The sequence below is a fragment of the Lissotriton vulgaris genome, unplaced genomic scaffold (genome assembly GCF_964263255.1).
Source record: "Lissotriton vulgaris unplaced genomic scaffold, aLisVul1.2 SCAFFOLD_471, whole genome shotgun sequence".
NCBI classification, from domain to species: Eukaryota; Metazoa; Chordata; class Amphibia; order Caudata; family Salamandridae; genus Lissotriton; species Lissotriton vulgaris.
In genome coordinates this window covers 203,205-227,556 of record NW_028240807.1, presented here as the reverse complement: position 1 = coordinate 227,556, position 24,352 = coordinate 203,205, and the positions used below count along the sequence as shown (strand labels likewise).

General features: G+C 41.5%; 1 protein-coding gene across 1 annotated transcript in view; it reads right to left on the bottom strand.

Moving 5' to 3' along the window:
* LOC147672863 (ferric reductase 1-like) overlaps window positions 1–24,352 on the bottom strand; it is a 184,475-nt gene that overhangs the window by 49,372 nt on the left and 110,751 nt on the right. The window contains exons 10-12 of the mRNA XM_086947966.1: window positions 20,809–20,895; window positions 10,181–10,278; window positions 2,071–2,129 (exon numbers count right to left, since the gene is read on the bottom strand). Of these exons, the coding sequence (XP_086804092.1) occupies window positions 2,071–2,129; window positions 10,181–10,278; window positions 20,809–20,895 (244 nt within the window). The remainder of the gene's footprint in view (window positions 1–2,070; window positions 2,130–10,180; window positions 10,279–20,808; window positions 20,896–24,352) is intronic.

The window sequence follows — 24,352 nt, the reverse complement described above, 5'->3', positions numbered from 1 at the left end:
CTGGTACAGACAGGTCGAGGGGACGAATTCCCGGAGTTGTGGAGACCATTCCTGACTCTACTCACAGGGGAATTCCGTGAATTGAGTTGCCTCCGATATCTACATCTTCTCCGATTGGCGGACACCCCAATCCCAGATCAGAAGACGCCCAAGCGCAAACAGAAGCCTTGCGCTGATGCCGTTCTCGCTCACTGATCTTCCTTCTCTTATTGGAGGTATCCTTTTGATTTGTGGACAAAGGGGACAGGGAGGGTTTGGGTGTTTTGTTTTTGGGAGTTCTGTACGACCCGCAGCGCCGATTGGCTTCATCAAACACCGAATATTCTTATAATTATTGCATTGAAGCTTACCGTGCTAGTCATACTTGACTCTGTGAGGTCTGGTTGTTTTGTCTTTTGGGAAAATTCAATAAAAGATTTAAACCATAAAAGATGCGCCCGGTGCAATCAAGGAAGACGTGACATATTAGAATGAACGTACTGCCCCCACGGCAGCTACCAAACTCGCGCTGTCCTGGGGGCAGAAAATTCATGTGAAAAACAGAGCGGCTGTTTTCAAGCAGCTCCGTGTTTCACAGAGCAGGCACAGAGAAAGCTGCCTGCACTTTTAACCCCTTCGATGCTCATGACGGAACGGTTCCGTCATGAGCGTCGGTTGGCCTGTGCTCATGACGGAACCGTTCCGTCATGAGCCCATTGGCTCATTAGAACGTTCAGCACAGCGCAGGAATCTGCGCCGTGCTGATGAGGTTAAAGGGGTTTAGAAATCCCTTTGCAGGCGGTTACAATAAGTGACTGCACCTGCCTGCAAGGGGATGCCTGTGGATGCATAGAACCCCTTTTCTCCCTTCCAGAAGGCTGCTGTCAGGAGGTGCAATGACAGTGTGCCACCTTTTAGGTGGCGCACTGTCAGTGCCTCTTGACAGCTTCTTTGTCTCTGCAACGTGTCTGTAATATAATGTAGGCGAAAAAGTGATTCCCTCTTTTGTATGGAGCCATGCAAATGAGGGAACGCTCTCTTGAGAAAGTACTGATGCTGTATGTGCGCAAGCGCTTTCAATATTACAGAAGCGGCCACACAAGGGTCTGCGGCCCATTCTGTAATACAAAAATGCCCAAGGGGCACGCAAAGCGGACACAAACGCCCGTTGTATCCCTTGGGTACTCCTGTAATATGGTCCCAGGAAGGTAATATAGTGGGTATACTGTTTAAATACCCACAACCCTTGCACTATTTTTGCTCAGATCTGGGAAGAGATGAAGACCATCACTGTCATTTGCCTAGAAGTAAAAATGATACTGTTGCATGATTCTTCTGATCTATTCTCACTACTGTTCCATATCAAGAGATTGTTCTCTACACCACTGGCAGTAGCAAATGATGGGTTTCTTGAAGCATTAGAGGACAAAGATACTGCCTTGCCTTCCTTTGCAGGACGTTTGACTGGGACTCATTCAAGTGACTCAATCAAAATTTGTTGACGTCTGGGTCGATACTTTTGTGCTTAAGCAGTATCCTGCTATACCCGGCCCAAACAATTAGACTTCAGCTCCCATGATATTGGATTCCCAATTTATTTACCAGTGTTCCTTAGGACTTTGGAAAAGATTGATACATGCAGTCTGCACTGCAGAACTTGTGTGCTACACTGATGCCTGCCTTCAGTGGGTGAATAACAGACACGCCAGGGTCACGCTGTGCAAATAATAGGTGTTATTGGCATGTGGCTCCCACCGACTTATTCTACAATCCGTTTGGAGAAGACATACAAGCATAATCTTCGGTGTGGTGTGTGAGAAAATGGGGTGGAAGGGCACTGCCGGAGATGTAGATTCCATTATTACGGGACTGTGGTCTACACACCTCAATCCAGTTGATGGGGAGTAAGTTGTGTTGAGACTTGACACCCTCTCGACCTATGGTCTTATTTCACTACCAGGAACATAAATGTTAACATGAATGGATTTCAAACTTAATGGGAAATGTCTGCAGTTATTATCTGACGTTCACGGGTACAAAAAGATCAAATGAAAACAGACAGAAGTCAGGTCAATTTAGTTGTTTACTCACCAGCGAGTATCATGGCAGTAGTTCCAGTGCTCCAATGAGCCCAATTAAAGAGCGGTCTTCTACAAAAGAAACAAGGTCTCGTGAGGCATATGCACAAAAACTTGCAAATGAAAAGGAAATAGAAATATACAATGTAACTCACTAACCATAGGTATTTTTAAACGGTTTACTGCAAAAGAACAGCGAAAAGAACTGATACGACTAAATCTAGCAGCCCTTTATCCAATGTTACATGTTTCTGGTTCACAACACTTTCATAGACTTCGGGGCATTAGCACAGAAAACAAATATATATACAAATTCACATGTACAAAAAATGCTTTGAAATTAAAAACAGTTATCAATGATTTACCAGGTTAAGTGGAGATACAAGTTTAATGAGTTCACCTTCAAACAATAAGTTGGTTATAATGTGCATGTGTGTGAGACTGAATGCTTCACAAACGTGAGATTGTACAGCATTAATCAGTGGGACATTAGACATAGGTAGAGAGTAAAGCACCTCTATGAGAGACTGAATGCTGCACCCAGTATATGTGCAAGGTGTGGGGGAGAAGCACCTATAATCTACTCGTGCCAGTGAAGCTTGTTCTTGAAAGGCCAAGCTGCCTCCTATGTATTTGTAAGGCATGTGCGTGTGGCATATTTCAAAAGACAAATGCTGCTAGGATGTGTATGGGGAAGGAAGGAAGGTAGATTGAAATGACCGCATAAACCACATCATTATAAAACAATTGTGAGACTATAAGTATGTATTCCAAGTCTATCCAGAGTACCCAAGTAATTCTTTGATATAATTATGTTTTGAGCTTCATTAGTATGTTCCTTCAAATGTATACTTATATTCTGATAGTCATTCACAATCCACAATGAGCGACCACCGCAAGCCATTTACTCAACTAGCTAATACTACCCAGAGTTCATACCAGAACCATAAAAAAAGATGGATCCATACTGTTTTGTCACATTGTGAGAGGTAACCCTTGCAGCGGAGTCTATAAGGAAGTAAGATGCCACTGGTTTGGTTAGCTTCGCTTCTACTCCTAGTGCATCTTGCTCCAGGGCAGGTGGCAGACTAAAATTCATAGCAGTGTGGAAGAAATCAGAATGAGTTTGTACCACAGTGTCATCTGCCCCTGCTTTTAAGGTCGCCGCCTACCAGACAGCGCAACTGTCTAGCTGTGCAAAAGGCATCTTGGTGACTTTCAGAAGTGGACCTGGGAACGAATACCACCAGTGGCTTGCTGTTGGTTTTGAGGTTTGTAACTCAACTCACGTTTTCTGTCCTTCAATTTGCTGGCTTTTTATGCTTTCGGCTGTGCAGCTTGAGTTTGTGTCTCGCATGCTAATGCAGTGTTTACAGTATTCTTCCACAAACCAGTTTTCTTTAATAAACAGGCCTTTAAATCTAGTTCTTATCGTAGTAGGAGCCTGGTGATTGATTTGTTTTCGGATGACTTCAAAGTGAGAGCGTTCAAAGGAAAGAAGAATGCAGCGTACTTTCTCCATGGAGCCTGCTTGTACCCTTTTTTCAAAATTTTTATTTTAGACAAAGTGATTTCAAAAGGCAGCTCATTCTTCTGCAGCACAAAACTTTTGTACGTTTTTTGCAAAATTACTCTTCTGTGGGGGGTACATTTAATTAGTGAAACTGCCGTTTTAGGAACAAAGTATACCTCTCCAGGTCAGTCGAACATGGTCGTCTTGGGCAATTTACACTGATTATGGCCTATTCACTGTCAAGCAAAGGATAAGATCTTTTACCAGGACAAGAGTCGGCCACATAGTAACACAATTTAACAATGCTTACTTTTCACTTTGAAGTGTAAAGCATATTACTTATTTATGCGATTTGTGGCAGCTGGTTTTGGAGACTTGGATAGTTTTAAAGACACTTTTTATGAAAGCTTTTATGTTTAGCTACACAATAGTCATGTATTCGATCTGCAACTGTCTTTTTCAGAACACACATATTACTGAATATAAACGATCGCCTCATTTGTCCTTGCAGGCACCAGTCACGATTTGAATGGCTGCAGCAGGTGCAGAGGTATAAGGGCCAAAAAGGTCTAGGGAACCAACTGAACACCAATTACTGCTATACCGTACTACAAAACAAGCAGTCACAAGAACAGTCAGCAGTACAGTTACCTTGCAGGCACTAGGGTCATGATTTGAATGGTCCAGCAGGTGCAGTGGCACAGGGGGCAAATATTTTAGGAAACGCATTGAACACAGTTTATTATGATATGTCACTACTACACAAGCAGTCAAGTGCAATCACCTAGAAGGCAATATGGTCATGATTTGCATGGTGCAGCAGGTGTAGTCGCACAGGAGCCAAAGGGTGTAGGAAACCCACTGAACACGGATTACTGCTATATTTTACTACTACACAAGGGGTTAGAGGAGTGCTTTTTTGGTTCTTTTGTAACCATTGCACCCAAAGTAACACACAGCATAAAGCATCACCGTAATAGAGGCTGTAACCTATTGAACTTTTCTGTCTACGTACAACTTATGTTACATTCAGCGCATTTATATGGTACATTTTCACAGTTTGTGATTGTCCTAAAATGCTTCTGAATCTGGACACACTAACACCCTGGCAAGGACATTCTCCAGTCTATAGCATTTGCACTTCAGCCACTGTATACACTATATAAATACTTTTAATTTACCATATAGCATTCCATACCAAGCAGTGGCAAAGCCAACAGGACTCGCCTATGCGAGATCTATTGGCTTTGTGGATGTTTTCTTAGACAGATTGTACAGCAGCGCTAGATTCAGTGCAGCAGAACATTATTTTTTAAGTGCTATAATGTGGATAACACTGCCTGAGTCCTACAGCTTTTTTTATATTACTTTCAGACATTTGCAACACAGCTAAAAAAACATTAGAAAAGCCAATAAATCTCACATAGGTAAGACCTATTTGCTTTGCCAATACTTGTTTCATAATCTGCAATGTCTTAAATGTGTAAAACGAATTAAGCACTATAGCATTATCTGGAAAAGCAATCGTATGTGGCCTTCAGCAGAAGACAATAAATTCACTGAGACGACACTGTTTGCATAGTGGCCATACTTTGAAACAGTTCCACTCGAAGGCTCAGAACCAGCTGAATTCTTGTTTTGCCCTACAGGTGTTTTAACATCAATACCAATGCATAAGGTCTAGAGAGTATTGGAACTACTGCAGGAGGATGGATGATTTAAGCAGAACTAGAGACAGTTCACGTTGGACAAGGTGGTCTAGTTGCAGGGATTCTGCACAAATACAGAACTATGTGCAGGAAATGGGACCTTGGTGTATAGGGACTGAGTCTTCCTACCACCATAGTACCCACAAACCCAGGACCGACTATCTATAGTGTCTCGCTTGCTCTCCTAATCACTCACAGAGATATAGATGATTAGACACCCCAGAACACAACACTCCGTTGTAACAAGACAAACCCTTTCGCTCACTCTCTTGTACTTGTCCAAAAAGATCTGACAGACACGAAACAGATTAAAATATTTATTTTCACTAACAGGCCCTAACATGAAGTATACGAGTCACAACAAGCAAAAAAATGCATAGTACAAATATTGTCCGCATAGCAGCTAGTCCATAAATCATGAAGGGAGATGTCAACATAAAAGGACTATGGAGAAAGGATTATAGTGCCTAACCTCCCTCCCCTTGCTAAGAAGAAGTATTATTATGCAATAGAAGATTTTGGGCTTTGTTAGCAGATCCCATACCTTAGTCTATAGATGGTGGATCTACATCATGGGTGCTCTTCTCCCTGGAAAGGTCCCTCTCCAAGTGTGTGTCACCTATTCGCGCACCCCACTAAAAACCTAAGCAAGCTGTCCAAACAACAACGGCATCAGTATATTTTGTCCAAGTGCTAAGAACTGGGCAAAACAAAACAACAAGGGGCATTGTTGTTTGACCTTGCACATACTGATCAGTCAACATCCCAGGAACATGCAGAGAGTGAGCACAGTGATGAGTTCTCATGTAAAAGCAGTCTTTGGAATTGATGCAAAAAATAAAGATGTGTAGTAACACGTGCAAAGCAGCAGGCAAGCTGCAATGTGCTCATGCTAAGTTAGTGAAAAACGACAATGTCCCTATGGGTCATGTGACAGTCTCAAAAGAAATGTCCAAACAATCTTACATTTGTTTAATTGGAGCCTAACCAAATGTATCTTAGAGAGAAAGACTCAGTAAAGTTTATGAGCTCAGGATGGGAGAAAGACTAACTTTCCATATATAGACTTGCTACCAAACCGTTGGATAAGAGCAGAAGTTCTTAAATTACGAATAGGTATTAATCCGATATTTACAAATAGTGCAATAAAAACTGCCCTAATGCATCCTGATGGTAAATGTGTGTCTAAATTAGGAATGAAATGTGATATTTTGCACATCTTGCTGGATTGTTATATGTTTTTTAAATTTACGTAAACAGTTTCTCCGCCCGATATTTTTAAAATATGAGGTTGAGGATCGCACTAAAGCACGGGAGCTTCTAGTGGACATGGAAAATCTTGACATTGCGATAGCTATCGGGAAATATATACAAGGGGTATATAAGTTCCTGATCTGTCTGGAGACCCAAAATAGCCAATAGTCCTATAATCCAAATGAAATTTGGTTTTAAATTGTATAAAGGTTGTTTTTAGGATAAATTTTAATGTTAAGAATATGAATTTGTGTTATGTGATTTCAAATGATAAAGGATGAACTGTGGTTTATAGATCAAATGGTCTAAATAAACATATTTTTGACTTGACTTGGAGTCTAGGGCAATTCAGGCCACCATGCCCAGCTTTTGAATTATGAGAGAATCGATTTACAGCATTGGTGTAAGCAAAACATTTGCACAGAAACATGTCACTGTGCGAATGTCTATTAATTACCTCTAGAATCCAATATTAGGATTTGTGAGCAAGTAGAACATGAATCATCGCATTCAGCACAACAGGTATTAAGTTGATACACTGGTATCAGGCTTTACAAAACAAGTGCATTGGAACTAATGTGAGGTTAGGCATAATCCTATCAAAGAGTAATCTAATATGGCTAGATCAATCAATTATGTTCTGCCACGTTCAAACTTGGGACCCTTTCCACTCACAGCAATCTCATACTCCAGCGATATGCTGCTGTCACACAAATAAACATGAACATCTCCTCAGCTCTTGACATTCAGGTACTAAAACACAACCTGCAACTCATTCAGACCTGGATCTCCAGAACCTCAACTCCACAAATACTGAATTCCTTCTGTTCACTGGCAAGAAGTAACTAGTCAAAACCTAGCTCACTATCAACGATTGCTAAATCACTTCATATGCAAAACGAATTGTTTCCTCAAAGAACACAACACCAATCAGCCCATTATGGCTTTGCAGCAACTCTCCCTCCTGAAAAAAAGTGAACCCTTTCCTACTTCAAGCAACTTCACAGCTGTTGCCCAACACTCATATTCCCATATCTGTGTGGATGCAGTGCCCTTCTCTACAGCCTCCATGACTCCACAGACATTCTGATGGGAGCTCAGAGTTCGGGGAAAAAACTCTGATTTAGCCACATAGCAGAGTCTGCCCCTGCCGCCCACATCTAAAAGCAATCCTATGCACTGTAATTCAAACTATTAGTAGCAGTCTTTACAGCCTCTGCTTTCTAGAGCAAGGGGAATTTACTTACAGTCCCCTGTGATAGGGCCCACTTTATGGCTGGAGCCTGGAAGCTGCTGACAGCCAATTACTACCTAATTAATCACCTCCCCGAATGGGCCGAAAGTAAACAGCACATAAATGCAGCGTTCATTATTTGAGGGTGGCGTCCCCTCTCCCAATACCACACCCCTCATCCCTGGCCACACCCTCTCGTGTTCTCGCGTTATTTTCTCCATCCCAGAAGGAGACTGAAGGGAAGGAAAGTAGGTAGCGGAAACAGGGATGAGCGGCTTCGACGTGAAAGTGGCTGTGAGGCTCCGTCCCATGATGAACAAAGAGAGGTGAGTGGAGCTCCTTCGGGGAAGCATGGGGTGAGGCAGCAGCCCACACACCTGGCTTAAAACTGAAATGGGATGAAATCTATTCTATTTGTCCTGAAAAGCAGAATGACTGTGGAATCATTAGATGAATGCATGTAACAGGATTGGCCAGGAAGTACTCTCCGTTCAATGGCTGTAAAAGTTCTCAGACACAGGTATTGTGATTTTTGATAGGATGAAGAAATGTTTGCCAGCTGCTCATTAGTTGCCATTAAAACCAGAATGTTCACCTGTAGTGTCCTCCTCTCTTAAAAACAGAATGTTCACCTGTAGTGTCCTCCTCTCTGCTAACTGTAAGGGAGAATGTTCCTTGGAGGCCTCGTTACTTTAGTGCAAGGATGGCCGAACGGTGGCAATAGAAAGATCTCGGTAACGGGGTCCGTAAAGTGGGGAAATCTCTACACCACAGCGGTCTTAGGATTTTGAACACACATTTTTGTCATTTCGGTGACACTGTTCGGCCTGAATGCCTCAGGGACCACATCTTGTCCAGCAGTCCACACACTTCCTCCTTTAGAATTCAAAAAACTGAACTAGAATGCTAACATTACTTATGTAATATGTGAGTCTTGAGCACCATGTTGCACGGTAGTAATCTATCGCCTCTTGTTACTAAGGCGGAGCGGAACTTCGCACAATTTCATTGAGTAGTGCAACTCTGCAAACTCTGCCCACCCCTTACATAATACACACTGTTTTCTTTAAAAAAAGGACACCCGATACAAGGAACACAATGAGATCCCTTAATGTGTCTTTGGCTCATAGAAGAAATACACTAGAATATTTTTGACAGTTTGGCACCTTGTCAATATTTTGGTCCAGTTTAATCAAACTGTTACGACTATTATCAGAACATATTGAGAGTTAGGGATTTCTTCTATTACTGTTGTCACACTCTGTAATGAAAGAAATATTCCCAAAAGATCAATGAATAACAAATATCAGTTGTAAGGGACATTTTGTAAACGAGTGTTATAAACCACCATTACAATGATCCGACAAATTATAAAGCAAGTGGTAAAAAAGCAGCATCACAGGATCATACAAATAATACAATCACAATTGTGCTACATATTAAGAACTCAATCACTTCAGTTCACAAAAGGAGGGGGGCACATCAAGATATTGGTTGTTTCTTACATCCATTCGCCATGTAGTGCATGCTGCGCAGCACAGTAACTGATGAAATACTGATCTCATCCAAATTTTAATTCTCAACAGATACGCCCAAAAACAAATATCGATTATGTGTAATGAAAAGTTCCAACAAGTGTTCAAAACAACAAAACCAAACAAAACAGTGTTGCATTGATGTAATCAAGTTTGGAAAGTCAGTTTTACAGAATCAAAACAACACAAACAGCAGAACATATCTGGACTGAAAACTTAGAAATGCAACAAAGAAAGAGACAGGAAACAGATGTAAGCATCTAGGATCCTGATCAATATCATCCATCTTCATAAAAGCCTCGACCCACCTTCATTCAGAAATGAGCGGACGACAATCATCATCAAATAGCATTGCATCTCATTGCCTTAGGTAGTTCCATGATCAATAATTTCCGTAGCCTCAGTACCTTTTAACTCTGTATATGATCCTGGATCATACTCCATGCTACTGGCACGGTTCAGTCCTCTGTTGCCACAGCTAGGTAGGGGCTTTGTAAATGCACACATAACAGAATTGAAAATAACAGTTGAAGGAATTAAACTGTCAGACTCCCATAACTAAAGAGGAATGGGGTCATCTCAGTGGAACATTTGAGAATCCTTAATGTAATAGAAGATGTAAGACATATGGAACAGATTTTGAGGGTTGGGGTCAGTGGAGTCACTGGGGATCCCATCTAGGAAATATTATGAAATCATCAAGGGCTTAATTATTTACTCATTCAGTGCTGCTCGCTCTTTTGTACATAGATTGATCATGGTTTAGAAAATCAGATGTTTATAAACATAACACTATATAGTGCTCCTAATTTGTGGCTGAAGACAGACAGACATTAGCACACTATCAAGAATGGTAATTTGATGTAGCTGCACAGTACCTTAGAGAGTCTGGAGGTGGTCGGAAGACTGCCATAATCAGCTGGAGTACTGCCAAGGCCATGACTATACAGCCAATGTACGGATGATAACCAGCTCTCTGCAAGTATTAAATAAGATTTAAGATAAATAACCCACTACAAAATATAGAGGATCCAGATGCAATGCTGCCAGCTTAAAGGTCATCAGAGTAATGACCAACTGCATCGCATCTAGAACAGAACACTCAGAATGTAGAATGCAGGTCACATAAGGTACACGAGCTAACACAAGTTATTAAAGAAATATACACAAGAATAAAATATGTACGAATACAACAGTGTGCAAGTCATTAGCAATTGAACTATGCAGGAAAAGAGAGCTCCCAATTTGTTATATCAGTGGCAGACAAGCGTTCAAATGTATTATATGCAAACTCTAAAGTAATCAATTATGATTCTGGGAAAAAGATTATGCGAGCCATGGGAATGATGCTTGACCAGGGTGGAGCTCAGAGAAAGTGGTATCTTTAAGGTTGCTAATGCGGCAAAAATAGACTGCAGATTTCTACTATAACGCTTAACCTAGCCAAGTGGGAGACCATGTATATCTTATTAACCTAGTTCGAGAAGGAAGATTGTGTTCCTAACAGGTTAGAAGAGCAATGTCAACTAACTGTATTTACAATAAGCCATGCTAATCAGCTGTATACATGCTTGTAAAATATCCAGATTGTACCTAAACAGTTTATCTATCAAGAGAATGAATGGCCTCTCCTTCAATAGGATTCTATTAATCAGAGAACATGAAGGGAAAGCAAGTCAAGGGACCAGAGCATACAAACACAACAGAAAGGTGCCCAGAGAGACTTAGGATACACTAAGTATCCCTACCCTTCAAGGATGCAGAAAGGACATTTGCAGTTCCATGTGGAGGCAAGCAAATCTTTGATTGGGAAAAGCAGTCAAGAAGAATGGGGGAAACCAATGTGTTGTTGAATTATCACTCAAAAGGAACAGTAAACAGCATACTGAGGCAATAGCTGCTCCCTCTGCAATATGTTGTGAATACTGTGCTCGTGCCTGGGCATCTTCCAAACTTTTAGCTGATCCGGAATTACAGGTTTGTCACCTTGCCTCCTTGTAAGCGATGCCACTCAGCAAAAAGACTTTGAATTGGATTGGTCAAAGACCACAAAGGAAATGTGTTTTGTTGTTCTGCTCCACTTGCTTGCAGCTCTCTGCCATCTGACCTAGAAATACCCTTTGTGCGGTTGTGGCCGGTACTTCACCACACCACTGAGCTCGGGGAGCTAAAAGAGCGGGTGCGTGGCCAGGTGATCATACCGGCACGAGGGCAGTGCGGGCTTCTTGGGCACCGAAGTGTTGGCATTATTGCTACTGGGGGGACATGCAAGAGAAAATCGGATTCCAAAACATGCAAGAATTATCTTACAGACTCTGTAGCTTATAGGGAAAATAGTTTCTTGATCACAAGAGAGATTTAAAAGGTTACAATGGACCAAAGGGTAGAGGCAACGGCTGTGGCAGAACACTGAGGTACATTGAGGAAGGAGGTTAAGTACACTTGAAGTGATTTGCTCCCCAGAGCAGAGGCCCTGATAAAGAGTCTCTGGGGTTTCAGCCATAAGCGGCCTGCTCACAAATATGGAGATGTGAGGGATGCCACTCATGAGGAAGAGACACAAGGGGGAATCTAGGAACCTAGGATGAGAGGAAATTGGGAAGAGGCAGAAGCATATGGGACGAACAAGGAGATAAAAATGGACAAACCTCCCAAGCATCTATTAACTAGCCCCAAGTGGTGGTGAGCCTATACAAAATCATAAACTCACTGTAGACATAGAAACTTCAATATTGGAATGTGTAGGGAAACACTTCAAGAAAAACAAAGGGGGCTTGTAGGTGATCAGCTCCGCTCAGCAAAAGGAGGAAGTAGCCTCTCAACATTATAGCCAAATTCTTACAGATGAAGAGTAAACATTAAATCTATATTTTAATTCATTTTGAGATCATCCAAATCTTAGTTTATCCTATTCTCCCAGTTTATCACAGATAATGCAGAAAAGCCCTCGAACAAGACATAACTAATCAAAGGGCAGGGAAGAAGGGATCTAAACTCACTGCCTCTGCTAACAAAATGGGGCCCCAGGACTCGGAGAGTGGAAAGTCCAACATTTTACAAGCACAAACATTAGCATGTACCCCTACCAGTATCCCAAAACTTAAATTCTCTGTACTCTTTCCCCGATGGAAGGAAATGCTCCTCCTTAAGCAAAAACCTATCCAGGGCATTCTGGAAGCAGTGGTAGTAAACAGTTAAGGGATAAAAACACTGATAACCCTCCCACTAAAAAGCATTGCCAAAGATACTAGTTTCATTTGTTCGAACATGTCAGTGTTAGTTAGATCTGATATCACCCTAGGCCAATTGGATATATGCCAATCAAATCAGGTTTAGTGGACTGACCACAAGAAATTTGTCTGGGGAGCTCTGCAGAGGGCTAAAGTCCTAATGTTGATAAAAAACATAGGTGATTCTATTTTTTATTGGAGACAACATCTGTTTGGTGGTAGATGCCTCAGGCATTGTACGGAGTGGAGGTCAATCCTGAAAGGTAGTCTTAAGAGGGTCAGTGTCATGCTTAAGAAAAGAGGAATAGAGAATACAAGAAGAAAATTTTCAAGGCACCCCCATCCCCTTAGTGCCCACTATTTCAGGAAAAGAAAGCAGATAAGGCCTGCACGCTTATGATACTTTCAAGGGGAAAGGTGTTAAGCAAATTTCAACAGCCCCTAGTAAAGAAGCAGCAAAGGGGAAGGCCAATCAGGCAAAAAAGAGGAGGGTGTCAAGAAAGTAGCATAGTGATTTGCTTGCTTCAAGTAACATAAAAAATGAACCTTCTCATAAAAAGCCTCAATGGAACGATCACAGGGTACAAAGTTATACCGTAAAGCAGCTGAGAATACGGTTTCCTGATTTTTAGCATTATGAAAAATGGGAAAAGTAGAGAAAATTGAACCCTCTAAATAGATTGCATCTCCTACAAGCCTTTAAAAGTTGCACTTGGCTTCGAGCAATAACAATCTTCGATATAAAGCAGGTAGACTTTACCCATACAAAGGAGGGTATAAAAGGTATAAATAGTTAACAATGCATTAATAAGTGCTGATTAATGAAATTCAAAAGGAGTAAGAATAGTACATCAGGAGGAGTTAGTGTGAACACCAAAACACTTACTAACATGCAGACGAAGCAAGTTAAATAATCTAATGAAAATGGGTCATTGGAGGTCCAAGGAGATTAGTGGGTTATAACCAAGGCAATTTAAAAATCATTCTCTCTCCTCACAGGAGTCTCACTCACAGACAAATTGCATGGATGAACATTAGGTATGCATGTATAAGTGACATTCAGGAAGAGGAGACTTCAAGCTTAGGTTTTATAGACTAAGAACAGTGGACACAAGCTGATCTAGGTATTCGCTCCTGGAATGTGCGCGGTCGGAGTCCGCTGATAAACTCAATTTGTTTAAATAAAGTTTTAGTGGAAAAACGCAATCATTTATTTTCAGGAGACCTGGTTAACCCAGGATTTGATGGATTTTCACATCAATATGGAAGCAAGTCAAAAGGGAATGGGGTGCCCTCAAGAAGGCTTATTGGCACTAGCATTAACAGAAAGAGCGAATGGCTTAAAAAAATCAGTAATAGGCCTGGATACAGAAATGTTCATTACATTTGCATACTAAGCACAAATTGAAGCAATGATAGGTGTGAACATATATGTTGCAAAGAGTGGGATCCAGTTTAGTATGGAACAGGTATACTTATTTAATGCTGCCTTAAGTAATGTAAGAGCTATGTATAAAAATGCCCCGTTTTAATTTTAAAAATTACAGGTCAAATTACACATTCTTGTGGCCTATAATAACCCTCAGGATGTATTTCCAAATTGTGTTGTATCTAGATTTGCAAGGAGTATCCAAATTGGGTTTTGTCTGCCTCAATGTACGCTATGTGTTGGACATACCTGCAAGGAAAACCTTCCTGCAAGGTAATTTGGAAGGTCCAATCGATTATATATTTAATCACCCTTGATATTTTGGGTTCTGTAATCATTTTCATGTTCCAATTTTAAATGGGAGGAATCACTGGCCTCTAGATCGTTTAGCCTACATGCAAGCTGTGAGAGTCTAGTTAGTAGCAACATTGATCAAGTCAATATTTTGGGCCATTCAGGCAAGATAAAGAAAGTAGGAACATGCTGGACAGCGATGCAGAGTATTCACCATTTCATTGGATTAAAAAAAGAACACACAAACTCACAAGTCACCTATTTGGAATAATGATCAGTGCAGGGCATTAAAAATATGGGCAAGCTTAATAAAAGTAAGGGATAAACACCAAATGACGTTATAGGGCAATTTTTGAAATTAGATCGCAATATTTGTCATTAATATCCAATTGGGGAGCAACGATAGGTGTGTTGGCCACAAAGGAGGTTAATAAATTCTGGGAAGTGCTCTAGAAACGTACGGACAACGTAAGGCTTTCACTTAGCGGTGTGGACCCAAAAGAAGATTGGGTAAGATATTTGATCGATATGCATGCAGGTACAATTATGCCTTCCCAAAGCGTGTGGTTTAGGCCAGACAAGGAATTTGTATCACTCATGCCAGAAAATGGGGTAAGAAAGGTAATTCATTAAATTTCACAAAGGTGGCAGGACCAGATAAGCTGCCTGCAATTATTACAAACTCCATATAGACTGGTGGTTCAGATGGTTTGCTGAAGTATTTAAAGCAATAACGTCTATTTGGTGCCTCTCCCGCCCTCCCAGCTAGAAAGTGGCTATACAATTAAGCCAAATCTGGAAATAAAGCGAACTCTAAAAATGATAATTTAATTAGCCAACTAGATGTGGGCTTTAAAATATATGCAAAGTTAATACAGCAATGTATGAGCAACTAGATAGATCAGGACGATCTTGTGCCAGTCAACCAGGGATGGTTGAAAGAGGCTTCTGAGGATGGATCATTGCTACAGGCTGTGGGCCAGGAGTCAGAAAGCTATGGAAATTCAAGGGAGAGAGCGCTTTCTGTTCTGCCTTCAACTTAGATAGCTGTGTAATACTTTGAAATAAAGTATAAGGTATGAATATACCAATAATTATTTTAGCTGTGCTGATGGAATTAAACAATGGGAACTAAGCGAAAGTAGAGTTAGGGAAAAATGGAGCATTATCTCAAAAATTGTTAACAGAGTGAAAGAATGGCTTACGGAAAAGGTGTGTATTAGCACCTAGTCTGTTTACTCTTTCTTACTGACCTCTCCCAAATTTTACAAGGCAGACCCTACCTAAAGATCCGGGGGAGGGGCTACAAACCATACTTCCAATATACAGACAACTTGGTTATTTCTAATTTGACCCAAGTGGGCCGGCAAAGTAAACTCTCTGCATTTAATAAATACTGCTAAACCAATAATTTAACAATCAATTTGGAGATAGTTTATAGTTTAACAGAGTTTAACAGACTACAGTCAAAATAAAGGTATGCATTAGCTACTACTGCATGTTGCAGGATACTGCCAAATGCACTGTCGACAGTTATATGCCCCAACTTAGATCCCAGACCTTCGGCTCGATGTGTGCGAGATTAAGCTGTTAAAAGCAAGTACTTAAGTGTTCATATAAGTGAAACATGGTTATTGTTCTGTATAGGCTGCATGGTTTTGTATGGAAGAAAACTTGGTTGATTTCCACTCACCAATAGTAGGAAACAAGTGCATTTTGAGCATATTTATGTGATGGTGGCTGTGCACCTTCCAGAAACAAACAACAAAATCACAACTTAATTTTGAACAGTTAGTGGTAAAGGGTTACCAGAGGATTTGTAAGGGTGATGATCATTTGCATAGGTTCCCCATCTGAACATTCTGAAAGATCACAATTGCTGCACATTATGGGTGATACCCCTGGAGCCAGTGAGCCATGAGAAGACATTGTACCCAAAGCATCCTGATGTCAGTCAACAAAATACCTTGAACATGGGAGATGAAGAGCCTCAAAGATCCCAGGAAAGCGTAGAAGTGGATCAAGGCTTGCTGACAGGCTGTCACCCTCCTTGTAGGAGGAACAGCCATGCTGCACCAGACGTCCAAGACAGATCATGAAAAGCCAATTACTGAAGCATTTTGTTGCAGTAAGAGTCTTTACTTATCAGTGAAGGAGCCAAGTATAACTGTGAATGATATAGTTGGTCCCAGAATGTGACCATCAGCTAATGAAGAAAGGCTGCTATTGAAGTAAATGAGAAGGATTTTCGGGCTTAACCCAGACCAAATCTGATACCCCTGCACTGGCAATAGATACACAATCTATATCAAATTTCAGGATACTCTTACATGGGGCTGGAATATAATACAGACATATGCCTCCTGACTGCCTTTGGTGCAAAGCAATACCCACCTTCAGACATGATCAAACTTGCCAGTATACCATTTTGACCATTACTGGCAGAAAAAAAGGATTTATGAGCAGGAGCTTGTGGATGGGGAATGAGAGAAAAGAACTGTGCATGTAGGGATGTGGCGCTCATGGGTAGCCGGAGCATAAGAGTACTCGTGCCCAGGCCGCCAATACAATTTTTATTCTTTGTTATGCTAGAGAGTTTCCTATACTTCGTCCTGATCCTTGTGGTTATTGGGAACAGTTTGAGGTGCAATAATATGGGCAACAAATTTGAGCGAATAAACCGAACAAAACACAAACCATCAAACTTCACTCATTTTATCAGTTAAAAATTCATTCATAACTATATCATTGTATTTTTTTTATAATAACAATAAACACACAACAGATTGCACAATCAAATTCGCCCAATTCCACAAAATAAACCTAACACAAACAATATTTGTCCTAAATTAAAAACAAGGCCTCAGCTGGAAACTCATAGTCCTAATGTCATGGAGGCACATTGAATATTTCCCTCCTTGTGTGTCTTGCAGCCTTAGGCAATTTAAAAGAAGTCAACAAATTAAACCTATATTGTTTGAGGGATGGTGGATGTGTACTGAAAATAGGGCCTCATTATTGGTAATACCACACGTGTTTACTTGAAACTGTGACTAGACCTACATTTCTGCTTACTGGAAATAGATTACCAAGCACAGGGTTTCAGAAGGCGAAACCATAGCAACAAAGTTAATAAAGGGGGGTTTACCAAAGAGAAGTCACTGGGACCTGGGTCATATTGTTACTGAGAGGGAAGGGGTCCCAGCGAGAAAGCATATGTTTCAACACAATTAAATAAAAATAATAATGCACTTAATGAGTCTACAATGTTTTAATCACAATGTAGATGAAACCAGGATATAGTATCCAACATTACTCGTTTTTGAAAGGTTGAATAGTGCCCCTGGGAGTACGGGAGGAGTGATAAGGTGAGGATAGTGCAGGTAGGGAATAGTGACAATAAAAACAGACAAAAATCTTGAACAATTATAAATCAATTGTGATATAAGGACAATAATAAATCCAAATGAATCACTTAAGCAATCACATGCCCCATGTAATACATAAATGTAATAGTCTCAAGTGTGGGGCTGGAGCATAAAGGACGGTTGTCGACGTTTCGACCCACTGATATGCATGGATTAGTTGAAGCCTTGCGGCGGGGTCTTCATCAGGACTGGTAGGGGCTAGCAACCTCATTAATCGGTGCTCATCTGCATTTATCTTTGAAGGAAAACTCCGTGTCAAGAGATTGAAATCATCTTAGTGGTGAGACAGTGCGTTGGGGCTGAAATCGTAAACTGGCCCGGGGACGCTGGGCATTGGAGATCAGACGAGTTATCCGGGAAATGGAAATTGATTATGGTCGTCCCTAATTGAAGGCGAGGCGCTGTAAATGATTCAAGAGTCGCCCGCGGATTCAAAGTCGAACCGGCGTCACAGTCGTACCGGCCATAGAAACAAAAGCAACAAATCAAGCTTAAAAAAAGAGCTCTCTCAAATAACTTGTCCGAGCTATACACTGGGATTGGCTTATCGACACAAATGTTTAGAAAAATTATGAAGTACCCCATAGGCACCAGTAAACTCCACGTGAATGTCAATTTGCATATTCCAAGATGGGTATTTCTAGTAGTAATGAGTGATTCATTAAAACACGTAAGGAGCTGTAGGAGCAATAGAAAATGGGCAGAACGGAACCATCCTGCTTTAGGTTACAAGTAGACCGCTAGTAAGCCTACGGTATGTACATAGACACTACAAAGTTCGGCGCTCAGTGGGTTCAAGAACCTCTGCACCAGAGGGGACTTGGAAAGTGAAGGCTGATCCGGTAGCCAAAGACAAGCTGAGAGGACTTAAAGAAACCCCTTCAGAGTGCCCAAGGCAGACCCCTTCTGGGCCAAAGAAAGGATAAACAAAAGGATACCAGCCAGAGAGGAAGACAAGGGGTCAATGGACCTTTCTGTGCAATATTTACAACATTGGCAAGCGTATACCGATTTCATGGAGGGACGCCTGGATGCCAGAATAACCTCACAGACTTTGAGAGAGAGGTCAAAAGCTGCCAACTGTCGCAGCTCATCTCCACGCAAGGAGGCAGAGAGTGGACAGGTTCGGAATGGAGGGCCCTCCACTGCTGCTGCAACAGAAGATCCTCCAGAAGAGGCAACCTGATAGAAGGATCATGCTCATGTCGAGAAGCTTGAGATACCAAACTCTCTCTGTGCCCAGTCCGGAGCCACAAGAATAACTTGTGCCCGGTTGCTCCTGATATTCTTGAGCACTCTGGGCAGGAGTGTTATGGGCGGAAAGGCATATAGGAGGCCTAAGCTCCACTCATGGCGAAAAGCGTCGCTGAGTGAAACCCGCCTTGGAAACTCCAGCACGCAAAACTGCTGACACTGCATGTTCTCTTCAGTGGAAAACAGATATAACCAAGGCTCTGCCCACCGCTGAAAGAGATATTGTAACACCTCCGAATGGAGACGCCACTTGTGATCCGCAAGGCACCTTCGGCTGAGCTCATCCACCCTGACATTCGGGGAACCGGCCAGGTGTTGAACCACCAGGGAAATGCCCTGTTGGTCCAGAGAAGCAGGACCTCTTGACAAAATGTCCACGACCACACTCCTCTCTCTGTTGCAGTACCACAATGCGGTAGTGTTGTCCGTGAAAACCTGTATCAGCCTTCCCTTTATGGATGGTAAAAAGGCATTCAGTGCCAGTCCGATCGCCCGAAACTCCAACAGATTGATATGGAGCTAGGCTCCCGTCAGAGACCAGAGTCCTCTGATCTCCACCTTCCCCAGACGGACACCTTATCCCAGAAGAAACACATCTATCACTATTGCGAGCTGTGAGATCTGGGTCTGCATTTGGTCCAATCGCTGCCTGTTAACAACCAATGTAGCTCTTTCGCAGTGCCCTACAAAATCTGAAACAGGCCGAGAAGAACTGGGTCCTCCAAAATACCTACGGTGTTACAGATCAGCCCACTTACGCGTTATCCCATCACCACCCCTTTGTACCGCTTTTGGCCGCCATAAGTGTGGCAGGGTATGCTCAGACGTGAGTCCCTTGCTCACTTTGCCACTGGATTCAAGCAAGCAGGGCTGAAGACGGCTGGAATGCCAGAAACCGGTCCTCGGAAGCTTGTTTCCAGTCCAGGGAAGACATGGCTTGGCAGTTCGGGCTGGACTGTTCCCATGAGGCACAGGGTCAGAATGATTTGCATATAGCCATGTCTGAACTGGGGTGGCAGAGTGGGCTAAAGAACGGTGATGGATTAAACCCAGATCTTTTGACTGGGTGTGAGTGCTTGATTGATTCAGATGCTCAGTCCATCACCACCCCCTTTTGTACCGCTTTTGGCCGCCATAAGTGTGGCAGGGTATGCTCAGACGAGAGTCCCTTGCTCACTTTGCCACTGGATTCAAGCAAGCCGGGCTGAAGACGGCTGGAATGCCAGAAACCGGTCCTCGGAAGCTTGTTTCCGGTCCAGGGAAGACATGGCTTGGCAGTTCGGGCTGGACTGTTCCCATGAGGCACAGGGTCAGAATGATTTGCATATAGCCATGTCTGAACTGGGGTGGCAGAGTGGGCTAAAGAACGGTGATGGATTAAACCCAGATCTTTTGACTGGGTGTGAGCGTTTGGTACAAAAGGGGGTGGTGATGGACTGAGCATCTGAATCAATCACTTACGCGTTATACTAGACTGGTCGCAGAGGGTGACTGATTGGGAAGCTGTTCGGTTCTCTTTTCCTAAGCAGTTTAAAATTAGAATTGTAGATGAGGAATCCAGGTATTCTTAGCACTACTGTGGAGCTGTTAATTTGCAGCCCTACTGCTTGAATGTTGGTGACCTTTGTCACTTTTTAAATGCTCAGAAAAGAGGTTTAAAAATGAGCGGAAATTAGATGAGTAATATAAATGAGGTCACAAAAAAGCAAAAATAAATGAGTCTACAACATAAGCCTTTCAAAAAGTAAATGTCATTTGTATTAACAAGATTACACTTCACTAGGTAGATGTAATAGGAAACGCAGCATAGTGCAGTGATCTTTAAATACAAAAACCTTTAAATCAGGAAAATGTAATCAATATCCTCTTACTTTGCTCCAGCCTCCTCTGTACAGGAAAGGAAGAACAAAAGCTGTGCACGTCAGAAGTATAGTAGAAACCATCAAGATGCGATGCACCTAAAAGAAACATAATTTTAATTGAAATCTCAAGTAAATTATATTTCCGTACAATTTATTAGGTTTCCATCTTAATTAGAAAGCTACTGCGCTTGGTGACAGAAATAACAATCTTAAAATAACACATGCAGCACAATTCATTGTGGGTTTCAGCTCGAAGTTACGGAGCATACTGACAACACCAAATATTCAGACGAGTAAAGATGAGACTTTCTAGAAACCATCCACTAGACCGCTGAATCATGCTCAATATGGTGAATCTCAAATACGTTCAAGTGTCATACCTACTGTTACAGATAACTAACACTTTTCCTGTATGCACTGCATTCAGAAGTTAAAAGGTCATTTTACAGTACAGTCTCCAAATTTTATGGCAATCGAGCAATTCCAATTCATCAAGTAACCAGAATTATAAAGCCAGGTATGTTAACAGGTAGATAAATAGGGTTACTAGGAGATATAATATCCTGTTATGGGTCAAACTATGGTCTGCTTCAGAGCTAAAGTTCACACGTGACACATTGTAAGATTTTTTTCTAATTAGGTTGCGTACAATCTGTACCTTGGTTCAACTGCATTAAAAAGTCACTTCAAGATCTTTGGATGGTAAACTTCTGGGTAAATAGTGCAGATAATAACTCCTCCTACAAGGCACGGGTTAAGTTACAGTACCACGAATTAAGAGATAATATAAGGTTGGAGAGAGTAACCAACGTAGTAACAGTCCAGCATTATACCCTGCTCGCTACCAGCAATGGCATGTAACCCTACCTTTTATGGATAAAAGCCCAACAACGAAGATTTTATATGCCATTGTTACGTCTTAACATGATTCCTTTCTTGGGGGCTTTTCCAGGTATGGGAATAATGGTTCACCTCATTGCCGAGCTGCGTCTGCATGGGACATCTAGGCAAACCACTAGTCATTTATGGTATTCTGCCCACTTTATGCTTCGTGTTGATTATGATTTTTATGTCCTGTTCTCAGAGGGAAATCGTTTAAATCACATAAGGAGGGTTTGATTTTCCTCCAGCTTCTTAACTAACCTGAGATTTATACTGCAGTTTAAAATGTTACTGTCCAGGCTCTGAGGCTAAAAAAGCTGCTTCTTGTACATCTTGTCTGGCAAAATAGCCCATAAGATACACAGCTAAAGCTGAAGATGCACAGCTGTAACCGACATGCTTCATAGTAGAAACACACTTTGCATCCATGATGCAGAAATTTGTTTTTTTACATGACATTTTTTATGGATTAAAAAGATGTTCTTTACCATATCTCCAATACATTTCTTTATGCCATATTTTCTAAAGTTACTCGCAATCAGTATCTGGCGTCACCACCCGCACCCGGCCTACCCCTCTCTTCAAGGTCCATCTGTATTCTCGTATTAAACAGATGGAGTGATGGACTTTTTGAATTTTAAAAATTTACAATGGAAAATATTTGCTAAGAAGTTGTAGTAATTTGGATGCTGAATAGATTGACATCTAGTTGATATGATCCGAAATACTATTGCTTAGTGTACATTTACAGCTGATGTACTAAAGTTGCAAATCTGGCTTCTTAAATGCGAAAACACACCCACACACAACCTCTGTGCTGCCATACTGTCTTGGTTATTCTTTTAGAGGTAAGTGGAGACCAGTTTCTCTTCAGGCTTAGCTCTTCTGCACATTGAGCCATCTGTGCACACAATGCAGCTGACCTATCAGAGTTAAATATACCTATTTAATTACAAAATGATTTTTCAGTTTTCGGTAAGTTACCATTATTTGGAAGCCTAGTGATCAAAACATCTGTCTCCGGAAGTGTAGGAAACAAAATATTTTAGGAAAACCCGACAAACCTGATAAAAACATGGGTTTCCTGTAGAGGCATATTCTACCTGCAGAGCTTTACTTATTCAGAACTGGCTCCTTCGAAATGCCTCCATGTTCTGAAACAATGTTTCTTCCTCATGTAAAGCGCTCTGATACCTCCGGGTCTAGCCAGAGCTATATAAAACCCAATAAATAAATAAATAAACTATGTGTGTCATGATTTCGTTAATCTCTGATAATCAGTTTTGTATAAGCCTCTTGAATAAACATTTTTAACATTTAAATTGTTCTTAATGAGTTCTTGTATACGCACTTTGAATATTCATTTGGGTTCGATTTATTCATCTAGTCAAAACTCATGAGAGTGATTGTCAGAAATGAATGTATGGATTAGAAAAATGGGGTCGTATTCTTAAAGTGCTTACATTGTTCTATGATGAAATTATGTATTTTAATTGTGCTTTTATATTGAAATTAAATAAAGAATAATGATGCTATTTTACTTACTATCTTTAGTACCTCTCAGTGAGTGATCTATTTCTTTTTGATAACGTCTGCTATCTAAATTATATATGTGTTATATTCTCCCCTGTCCTCAACATGCATCTCGTGCTGCCCTCGAGCTGCTTGTTTCCTTGACGTGGCCAGTGTTCCATGCTAACGGCCGTTATTGCCCGTTTGATCCCGGTCCTGTTGGTCGGGTCTTTCTGCGCTCTACTTAAATAAACTCCTTACTGTCTTGACGCCCTGTGTGCCTACTTCATTTACCCTTTACAACATTTTGGCGACTCGTGACGGAGAACGAAGAAGGGAGAAGGCAACTGACGACGGACATCCGTGTAATGGAAGGAAAATAGCGGAAGACCCGACCGAAGAAGAATCCCTGCGATCCAGTGAGAGGAATCGCCCTGAGGGTTGAAAATACCGTAAGCCTAATCCAAAGGTATGTGGAAAGTAACTCACCGGGGATAAATCCAGCCTTGAGTGAAGCGTGACGGAGCACCAGTAACTGTAAGCTCTTAGCCCGTCAACGCGAGCAGCAGCGCCCCAGTGTCGTCGTGGTTAAAAAGGGAAATCACTTGCTGTAGCGAAAGGCAGCATTGGTGAGCCCCACCACTGAGAAAGACAGTTTAAAAGGGCAACGCGCTCAAGGAGGTAGTGGATAACTTAGACGATTAAAAAGGTAGCGCACTCGAGGTGAAGTGCATTTTGAACCAGCACAAAGAAGTGACGTACTTTGGCAAACTAAAAAAGGGAGCGCACTCGAGGTGAAGTGCATTTTGAACCAGCACAAAGAAGTGACGTACTTTGGCTAACTAGAAAAGGTAGCGCACTCGAGGTGAAGTGCATTTTGAACCAGCACAGTCAACTATTTTTAAATGACATTCGCAAATACAGGCAACAGTGACACACTCACTTCAAAATACAGTGTGTCATACATTTGTGGTTGAAACAGCAGTGACACACACACTTATATGAAAGATCACTTGAAAACCAGATAACAGTGACAAATACAGGCAACAGTGACACACTCACTTTAAAATACAGTGTGTCATACACATTACCAGTCAAAACTGCAGTGGCACACACACTTTTATCGGGGTAACTTATACCGTTTAGTGTGTGAATTGTT